Below are 10920 nucleotides of genomic sequence, written 5' to 3'. Positions count from 1 at the left end.
CTACGAAGGACAAGAATAGATTTTACAAGCCTCACTCTTGAAAGAGATGATCACATCTAAAAAATTATCTTTCCTCATGAAATCATTGTGTTTTCGAGATAGATTATTATTATTATTATTATTATTATTATTATTATTATTATTATTATTATTATTATTATTATTATTATTATTATTATTATTATTATTATTATTATTATTATTGTTATTATTATTATTATTATTATTATTATTATTATTATTATTTTATTTTTTAAAGTATTATATTAATTTTACATCCTTTTTTGTGTAAGGAGAAATATCCAAAATAAAATTTTAAATATATATATATTCTCAATTATATCTTATTTATATTTATAAATTTATAATATTTTTTAAGCAAATACACTAGTACATAAATAAATTTATTGTTTCCTGAACACGCACGTGTGTCTCACGCGTACTTCCCACAAACTTTTCCCCGAACCCTGAATTTTGAATTCTTTCAAAAATGTTTTCTTCTTCCATAATCCATTTTCCTATTACCTTCTATCTCTAATCTTTCTTTAAACACAGAAAAGAAAAAAATGCTCAAAAAGATCCATTACTCAAAACACTGTTATCAGCTGTGATCAAATCCAAGAAGATCCCAACCTTTAGGGTTCCAATTTCAAATTCATCTTTTGAGTTCTGATCAAAACCCATATATTAATTTTGTTGTCTCATATATGATCGAAGATGTATAGCAATTTTAAAGAGCAAGCTATAGAGTACGTGAGGCAAGCAGTACAAGAAGACAATGCAGGGAACTATGCAAAGGCATTTCCTTTATATATGAATGCTTTAGAGTACTTTAAGACTCATTTGAAGTACGAGAAAAACCCTAAGATTAAGGAGGCAATAACTCAGAAGTTTACAGAGTACTTGCGCCGGGCCGAGGAGATTCGGGCCGTGTTAGATGAAGGTGTTGGAAGTGGGCCTGGTTCAAATGGAGCTGTGGTTGCTAAGCCCAAAGATGGTGGTGAAGATGGTGGTGGGGAGGATCCTGAGAAAGATAAGCTTAGAGCTGGGCTTAATTCGGCGATTATTAGGGAGAAACCTAATGTGAAGTGGAATGATGTTGCTGGATTGGAAAGTGCTAAACAGGCTTTGCAGGAAGCTGTTATTTTGCCTGTGAAATTCCCTCAGTTCTTCACAGGTGTGTGTGTGTGTGTGTGTGTTCGCTTTTGTTGGATTTGTTTGTGTTTTTGCCTGCATTTTGTTTGTAAAGATTACTGCTTTGATTTAAGGTTTTCTTGTGATTCTGAAGTAGCTTTGAGAGGTTTATAATCTTGTGGTAGCTTTAAGATGTTAGGTGTGGTGTTTGATTCACGGACTAGTTATATAGAGGGTTTTATAATACTTATTATGCGGTGAAAATTACAGGTAAGTATACAGAGTGTTGTATTGATAACCAAACATTGTATTAGTTATGCTGAAAATTACAGGTAAGTATACAGATTTTAGAAAGATTTTAACTTATGTCAGAATTGGGGTTACATGGGTTCCAATAGTTCCTAGTCGTGAACTACCAATGGAAGAAGTAAGTTTGAGTGTTTACCTATTGTACATTTTAAACCCTTTCAGTTTGAGGATCACAATGTGCCAGTTTAGTCTGTGGATTAATGGTGATTTTGTGGATGTTATTTGCTGTACTCTCTAAATGCTTTGGACATGGAAGCTTGATAAGTATCATCAATATGACCGTATAATAGCTTGGAGTACGAGAGATGAACTGCGAATCCCATATTTTAAAGTTTCTCTTTATAGTTGCTCAGAGGATACATGTTACAGCTCCTTCCAGCTCATCCAAAAAAGTAATGGTGGGATAAAAATCATTAAGGCAGAGAAATTGTGAGTAATTATGTTCGTTTTCTTTTTGTGGTACACTTAGAGATGGTTGAGTAGTTTTGCTACGGGTGCATCACCTAATCGTCACAATTTGAGTGTTGTTTTCTCTTTCTCATGTCCCTTCAGGCAAGAGGCGGCCATGGAGAGCTTTTCTTCTATATGGTCCTCCTGGAACTGGAAAGTCTTACTTGGCCAAAGCTGTTGCTACTGAAGCAGAATCCACATTTTTTAGGTATTTGTCTTCCTACACAATTGTTTTTGTTTATAATGTTTGTCCATTTTGCTGCACTTGGAGCTATCAACTTCAGATATTTTCTGATTCACTGCAATTTGTTTTAGGAAAAAACCAAGTGTTGTTTTCTAAATTGCAAATTTTGTACATCATATCCTCATTAGTAAAAAGAACTTGACCAAAATGAGAATCTTCTTAGCAGGCTTTAAGATTATAAAGGAAAAATTATGGAATACCAACACGTAGAAGAAGTCGAGGGTGAAGATGCAACTGATTGCTGCCATTTGTTTGTTAGGTTTTCTCTTTTATTTCCTGTATAGTTTTTATGGCCTTTGTTTCTCAAAATTTATGTTGTTTTTTTTCTTCTTCTCATAATTGTTGCTTTAACATAATTTGGTGCCTGATTTAAAAGAATCAGAAGTGAAGTAGTAATGAATGTGAAGGGCTCAGTTACTAATTACAGAATGTGGTTTAACATCCAAGCCTAGACTTTTACATTGACTGTGTTTTTTACTTGGAGTTGGTGGGATGGCTTGTCCCTTTGCTCAGAGTTGACTGATCTAAACCTCTTTATATGCTCAAGACTCCAGCATGTTTATATGCTCAAGACGGATCTTGCTCCTTTTAGTCTGTGCCAAAAAGAATGACATCTTTCCATATTTGGAAACATTTTACCATTATGCAATGATTTATAGCCACACAAAATATATGTACCTCATTTTATACCACAAGTCCAAAAGTCTTCTCTTTTTTCTTAAACTCCGTGCCCAGTCAAATGGATTCACATAAATTGAAATGGAGGGAGTAGTATTTACGCTGGCTCTACTTCTGTTAAAGATTTATGGTTCTTTTGATACCTACTTTTATGAGGTTCTATTCCTCTAGAGATGTCACATCTGGATCAGTGTTGTCAAAGGCTCATTTAAGGCGCGCTTAAGCCCTGAAGCTCAGAAAAGCTTAGGGGGCGAGCGTCGCGTCGCTTAAGCTGCGCTTCCGTATAAGCAAGACACTAAGGCGCGTGCCTTATTTTCCATGAGTTCTATCTTGAATCAGGCAGTACTAAACAACAATAATAATCGACAAATAAGTGTATTAGTTGTTAAGTAAAGCATCATGAGTGAATTTGTTACTCTTTTTTCTTGAATTACATATATATATATTTTTTCCCTTTCATTGCGCCTTTTTTTAATAAAGCCCACATTTTAATTGCGCTTTGCGCTTAAAGTCCCATAGACCTAGAGTGCTTTTTAGAGCTTTTCGCTTTTGACAACACTGATCTAGATCATCCGCCTCAGTGGTGTGCCAGTTGCAGATCTATACATCTAGGGCAGAATGTAATGTTGGAATTGGTTGATATATATACTCTTGTATTCGAGAGTGTTGACTGGTGAATGTTTTCTTTTGATACCGATTTAACAGCTGCCCAAATCAAGGAGTGCATCCGGCATCCGGCATCCGGCATTATATCAATGACTTTGCCTAGATGTGCATTTTGGGAAGTATTCAGGATGTGAAGACTATAGTATAGCATGTGGGGATGACCAATGAGCCTGTCATTTTGGGTTTTATAGTTCAGCTTCTCAACTGGTATGTGGTTTTAACCACCTGATGGAATGATCTCAGAGTTCTCCAGTTTGTGGGAAATTCGGATAACTCTGCCAATGTACGTGCTGCAAACCCATAAATGTTAAGATATGACCAGTACATTTGTACTATTTTGATGTAGAGAAGAGTCAAATTGAGCTTTCAGCTAAGGCCTTGGTTGTGATTGCAGTCATTTTAATAAAAAGTTTCAAACTTACAATAATAAATTTTAGTATGGTTATATGAGCACGATCAATCAGCTTTGTTTGTCTCAAAGTTACTTCCGGTTGAGGTCAACGTTTAGAGCTTTTGCTTCATAGAAGCTATGCTTTAATAGCTATCCCCCCCAAAAGAAAAAAGTTGTCCTGCCGAGGTCATATGGATGCCTTGCATTTTTGGTATAGGGAAAACAATGCTATAGCATTTGAAATTATTGGTTTGATGCCTTTCTGAAAGCAAAAAATAAGATGTATAATGACTACTTCCCTGAAAATTTGATGCTCTCTGCTGCCATAGTATGCTGGCAATGTCAAGATGTCTGATTTTTTTAATGACCCTACCTGCAAGCACTCTGAAATATCTGCAGTTTCCGCTGGTAATAAATCTTCTAACTGCACTATGGATTTCTCTTTTAATTTGCATATAACGATCTAGATGAATGTATATAAACATGAGTTGCCTGCATGAATGTTGTCGTGTATCTCTTCTTTTTCAGCATTCTCTCAGTTTCCCATTTTCAAGAACTTAGGCTGTAAAGTTGGCGAGTGCCAACTGCTATTTTCATGCAGTGTCTCATCATCAGACCTTGTATCCAAGTGGATGGGTGAAAGTGAGAAGCTAGTTTCAAACCTTTTCCAAATGGCTCGTGAAAGTGCTCCTTCCATTATATTCGTTGATGAAATCGATTCCCTGTGTGGACAGCGAGGAGAAGGAAATGAGAGTGAAGCTTCCCGACGTATTAAAACAGAACTCCTTGTGCAGATGCAGGTAATTGATATATCGTGGCTATAGTATGATTCTTTGATCTCTCATAACCACCCTTTATCCCATCAGAAAGAAAAGAGGAAGAGAAATCCCCCTGGCTAAATGCGCCTTTTTTTTTATTCAATTTGTATTTTCAGGGTGTTGGACACAATGATGATAAAGTTCTTGTTCTTGCAGCAACAAATACACCCTATGCCCTAGATCAGGTATAGAATGATCTGCAGTATAAAGTAGCATATCATATTAACATAGAAGTCTTTTGCTGACAGATATTGTTCTCTACAGGCTATACGGCGAAGATTTGATAAGCGTATCTACATTCCTCTCCCAGATCTGAAGGCACGGCAACACATGTTCAAAGTAAATCCTGCTCTGTGATTTTTCTCGGAAAGTGCAGTTCAGGGAAATATATACTGCTATTCCTCTTGTCAGAGCTCTAGGTTATTTAGTTTGGCTTGTTATGCTTGCAGGTTCACTTAGGTGATACCCCCCATAACTTGAGCGAGGGCGACTTTGAAGACCTGGCCCGTAAGACAGAGGGGTTTTCTGGTTCAGATATTTCCGTTTGCGTAAGTCTGGAGCCTAATGAATTTGACTTTATGTCTTACACCCAACATGTTGTTTGCCAGTTTGTAGTTTGGGAAGAGATCCTTTCTCCAACTCCAATCCAACCTGTTAAACGATGAAGGAAAACAAGGGAGCAATTCCTCTATGTTCTGCTAATGTATTTATACTTGCTCTTCCTGGACAGGTCAAGGACGTGCTATTTGAACCTGTACGAAAAACTCAGGATGCTATGTTCTTTACTCAGACTTCTAATGGTACCTGGGTGCCATGTGGACCAAAGCAACCGGGTGCTGTGCAAACAACTATGCAGGAGCTTGCTGCTAAAGGACTTGCATCCCAGGTACTCTGGATACATATGTAGTTTGAGATCACTACAATAATTAATTTTTCACTTTACCGCTAAACTGTAACTTGTGCTTATATGGGTTTGAGTTGGATATATTGGGGGCTAATAGTTGCACATTCCTGGAAACTTGACTTCCTTGAGTTATTCAGTAATTAAATGTGATTCTACTGTATATTTTTATAAGGTTTACGCATCATACACTTAAGTGGAACTAAATGCAAGAGAGATGGTGCAGTTACTGAACTACATCTTCCTAAGTTTCTGTCCTGAATGGCTAGATTACCCAAAAGAAAGGGTAGCCGATATCACCTGATATTTTAGTATGAGATGGGTTTGGATGCGTTGTCCTTCTAACTGGATGGACTAGTTAAAACCGCTTGCTGTTTAATGCCTTTGCAGATAATCCCGCCACCCATTACAAAGACAGACTTTGACAAGGTTCTCGCACGTCAAAGACCAACAGTGAGTAAATCTGACCTTGAAGTGCATGACAGATTCACAAAGGAGTTTGGAGAAGAAGGTTGAAGAAATTGATGTATCGCTGGTAACTGCTATACCTGGAGTTGCCATGATTTGTATTCTCTGCTTCTTGTATGAAAAAATTGCAATATTCATTAAAGGCTCTTCAAACGGGACGTGGACATTCTTTATCCTTTTAGGAATTGTGTTAGTTTTAGCTTTGCATGTATCTATCAATGTCAAGACAGAACATTTCAAGTATCTTTGGTTGTATGCCTGCCGTTTACAATTCTAATTGCAATCACTTTATTCACAAATTGTCAGCAATTGCTCCCATTCTTTCCTATTGTAGCTTCTCGGGAAATGCTAATGGGCACGCAGACCTTACCCCTACCTTGTAAAGATAGAGAGGTTGTTTCTGGTAGACTCTTGGCACAAGGAACAGTGAAAATAAAGCAACAAATAATAGCAACAAGGTAATAGGGTAACGGAAACGAACGACACAACATGTAATAATAATGCAGAGTTTATGTGACAGTTTAACTAGAATTTCCGAGTGTTACCGGTTGGAGAATATATTAAAGGAAAAGGTACTGCTGCTCTGTGAGACATCAAAGAATTTCCAAGTGTTACCTGACATCAAAGACTTGCCATCAAAGAACAAAATAGTGAGAATTGGTTCCTCACCAGACTACAAATTTAGAATTTTGCTTGTTCTCAATGGAAGCTGCATAGCAACTCAATATTACTAGACAACTAGTAAACTTACCCGCGCTTTGCACGGGTTAAAGAAACATCAATAAAATTTTAAAAAAAATTATCGAATTAATAACAATGTCGATATTATCCCTCTTTTTATGAGAAAGAAAATCACCAATAAATAAAATACATTTGGTTTAATTCATAAATTTAATTTAATTGTAGCAAATAATATATGTGATGTATAGTTAACTGTATATTATCAATGAATATTACTTAAATTTTATCTAATTAAGAAAGTCCAATACTAAGAAAAATAAAAACTAAAATTAAAATAAAAGTTGCATAGATTCTTAAAACTACTAATTATATAAATAAAATAAAATAAATTATTATTAGTTGTATATTGAGATGCTGAAACTTTCTATGAGAAAAAATATATACTTGTTGACAAAAGATCATTAGAAGGCCTCATCCTTTTACCTTGCAATAGAAATGTTAAAACCTTTATTCCGTTAATTTATTGTATTATTCTGGTAGATAAATCATACTTTTATGGGATACATTTAATTGAGTAACTGCAACATTAAATTAGAGATAATGACATACTTTAAAGAATAAAATCCACCAAGCATTCACAGGAACATTTAATTTTTTTAATAAGAAAATCTTTCAATAACACACTTAATAAACTAAGAACAAAACTAACTGTGCGTAAATTCTAATATTAGAATAATAAGTATTATTTGCAAGTTAATTATGAACCTTACTAAGTCTTCAATCATCAATAGTATAACTCGAAAATAAACAAACTTTATTTCATAAAGTTAATAATTCGTTGTCTAGCGATTTTTAAACTACTGAAAGCCTACCCCATTCATAGTGTTAAAATTTTTTATCAGTAATAATCTATTATCACATGTGATTTTTTAATTAATTAGATTATATTATATGTTAACTTAAAGTTATCTATAAATTGTCAATGAATGTTATAGATTAATGCCTAGTGAATTGAATGGTTGAATTTTTTGGCACAACCTTCATAACACAAATAAAGCTTTTACGATGATGATGGTAGAATTGTCTTCGTTCCTCAAGAAAGGTTACGGCGCCACACTTTTTCTTTATGGGGCCATTCTTCTTTTGATCTCATTCTTATTTGCTTTGGTTTCTTTATTTCTTTTTTAAACACAAAAAATAAATAAATCTTTTGAGTATTATGAAAACATGGAAAGAAATTTACAAAACCCATTTGAAGAAAATTTAAAGAGTGTTAGAAGAGAAACAACTTCAGAAAAGGAAAAACAATTCAAAAAAGTTCATTGAAGAAAAGAAATAGAGGCAAAAAGAATTAAGAACATATAGAAAATTTTTATTTATAAAAATGATACATCTATATATAACAGAAAAGAAAAATATATTAGAATCTCACTTCGATATCGGAGAAAATCACAACTCAAAGTTATTGCAATTGTAGAGTATGAATATATACAACAAAAAACAGATATCAAAATCTCTATGTATTATTTGAAAAAAAAAATCACTATTTCAACTTATACAACATAAACCTAAAGATGACAAAATCAAAGACCATTAATGAGAATTCTGAAATACGCTTTAGTTCGATCTTCACCTCATTATTTGGCACTTCCTCTTAAACATTCTTCTGTATAAAATATCTTCGTGCATTTACCTTAAACAAAAAAAAAAAAAAAAATAGAAACCATACCATACCTTATAATTTTTCTTTTCCACTACAGTCTTTGACATAGAGATAGCTCAAACCATTATAAACAAAATATAAAGTTAGTATCAATCATATTTGTTCAAAACATAGAAGTCCTTATATAGGTACATACAGAGGAACATATAATAAATTGTCATAAACTTACATATTAAATATTTAGAGGTTATGAATATGAAAGGCATGAGAGTTATTGAGATTATTAAAAATATAGGTTATGAAGATAAAGAGGTGTGAGTTATGAAGATAGAATTTTTAATATAAAATAAATGAAAAAACCCAAAAAAAAGAGAAAAAAAATAAGTGTGTTTCTTGGCTTAAGAGAGATGTCACCTCACTTTTCTATTGCCCACTTATCTCTCTCTCTCTCTCTCTCTCTCTCTCTATATATATATATATATATATATATATATATATATATATACATGTCCAAGGTTTTTATTATTTTTTCCATAATTTTAAGGGCGCAGGCATACAAGACATCAACATTAAATTTATAAAATGATATTTTTGACTTCTTGTTGTTGTTACTATTCTATTGTGTATTTCATCTTCTTGTGCAAATAGTTTATTCGAAAACAGTTTCCCTATCCTAGGGTAGGGATAATGTTTGCTTTACATACTACCCTACTCAGATCGCACTTGTGAGATTATACTGGGTTGTTGTTGATATTTTGGACTTCTTGTGAAAGGAAGAAATGAAAATTTTTCATGTAACCTTGACCAATCTATAACTAATTTGAATTATTTATTTCTTTTTCACTTTGAGTTATAAGTTTGACTTTAATATACATTCCATCCAATATAATTTGAACTATTTAGCTATTTTTTGTTTGTTTTTGTTTTGAAGGCTACTTTGCTATTTGAAACAAATCTACTCGTATTTCTTCCACAGCTACCTTAAAGACGAATTTTCTGGCCAAAATATAATATTTTTCATATTGATAAAATGCCTAGTTTTATTTCTCAAAATAATAGGAAGCTGGGTTTTTCTCTGATCGATCAGATCAATTGGATTATCAATTTCATTTTCAAAAAAAAGTTCTCTAAAACTTTGAAGCATAATTAATAATATAGATGCTGGTCTTCGGTCTATATAGAACTACACTAAATAACAAAAATCAAAATCAATAAGATAGTGACAACAACTAAACCAATGGCAATATTTGACATGTAAAATATTCTTATGAATATAAAATAACTGAAGAAACTTATGATAATTAAAGTGATTTTATGAGATAAAATTCAGATATGACCTACTGCCTTTGGGATTTTTTATATGAAGAATCAATCTAAATAGACATTCACTCAATCGCTTAAACTTAAAATAGCCCGTAGATGTATAATATATAAATAATCCATATATAATCATCATCCGCAAAAAGAAAAAGAGGAAAGAGAACAAAAGAAAAAAATGTAAAAGAGAAAGGAAAAAACAAATAAATCCACAAATTAGACATTAGCAAAAAAGACGAAAAAGTGAGAAATTGAGAATACAAGAGATTAAAAAACATTAAGGCTCAAATATCAAATAATGCTCAAATTATAAAACAAAACGTATGCAACATTGAGTACCAATGCAATAGTATTATTAAAAATAAAAAAGAGGAGTAAAAGATCCCTATATCAGTGGTGGAAAATGACAAAAATAAGTTAGCCACAATAACAAAGAAATCAATAACAGAGATTGAATTATAAAAAAGTGAGAATGCAAGATATTCTAGGAAGAAGGAATTCTGAAAGCTACAAGTTTAAAGTGGAAAATCAAAAGGCAAGGAGGTAATAACAAATGTATGGTTTCTTTTCCTTCGCTGCTCCCTTCAAAGCTATTGTTGTCTTTCTGCAACTCACGTCTTCAGATCATCATACCCAATTTATTCATGGTGTCATAATATAGATTGCAAGATCACTATTAATGTCCTTCATTTACTACCAGCTAATGAAAAGGTATTGGAAATGAAAGGTTTTAGAAACTGAAAATAGTTAAGGGACTTGAAATTAATATAATGAGATGCAATAAATACAATAGAAAATGATCAATTTTTAATTATTGAACAAATTAAATTAAATGAATGAAGAAAAGGCAAAAAAAAGGAGAAAAAAATAAATAGGAGCCTTGGCCAAAGAGAGATGCCAAGTCATCTTGTCCATTCCCTCTTATATATATATATAGATAGATGTTTGTAGTCATTTCATAACCTCCTACTTACCTTTTGAAGTTTTCAAGTTGATGACTCTAAGTAAAATACAAGTGTACTCAAGCTCATGATTGGTGCAAGCTTCATCTTCAAATGGATCTAACATGTGTGGGCGCACTCTGATTATTAGGATAAGGAAGATGCACGAAGACAACCATAATTTGAATTGTTTAGCAAAAAACAAAAACAAAAACATAATTTGAATGCATGTGGATTAAAAGTATCTCTATATCTTATG

At 33.0% G+C, this 10920-nt stretch overlaps 1 protein-coding gene across 1 annotated transcript; it reads left to right on the top strand.

Moving 5' to 3' along the window:
* The first annotated feature begins 438 nt into the window (after window positions 1-438).
* On the top strand, window positions 439-6358 carry LOC107759416 (protein SUPPRESSOR OF K(+) TRANSPORT GROWTH DEFECT 1-like). Its single transcript, XM_016577361.2, has 8 exons — window positions 439-1177; window positions 1996-2101; window positions 4474-4672; window positions 4807-4875; window positions 4955-5029; window positions 5140-5238; window positions 5421-5576; window positions 5982-6358. The coding sequence occupies exons 1-8, from the start codon at window positions 718-720 to the stop codon at window positions 6105-6107; spliced, it is 1290 nt and encodes a 429-aa protein (XP_016432847.1). The 5' UTR covers window positions 439-717; the 3' UTR covers window positions 6108-6358.
* Window positions 6359-10920: the final 4562 nt, after the last annotated feature.

Source organism: Nicotiana tabacum, chromosome 18 (assembly GCF_000715075.1).
Source record: "Nicotiana tabacum cultivar K326 chromosome 18, ASM71507v2, whole genome shotgun sequence".
NCBI lineage: Eukaryota > Viridiplantae > Streptophyta > Magnoliopsida > Solanales > Solanaceae > Nicotiana > Nicotiana tabacum.
The sequence above is the reverse complement of the archived record's forward strand: the minus strand, read 5'-3'. Positions and strand labels throughout refer to the sequence as shown.

Bases quoted from the DNA above. Each gene is read 5' to 3' on its own strand.
- LOC107759416 (XM_016577361.2), top strand. From the start codon at position 718: ATGTATAGCAATTTTAAAGAGCAAGCTATAGAGTACGTGAGGCAAGCA. The intron at 4,673-4,806 runs GTAATTGATATA...TTGTATTTTCAG, and splicing joins AACTCCTTGTGCAGATGCAG to GGTGTTGGACACAATGATGA. The intron at 5,239-5,420 runs GTAAGTCTGGAG...CTTCCTGGACAG, and splicing joins GTTCAGATATTTCCGTTTGC to GTCAAGGACGTGCTATTTGA.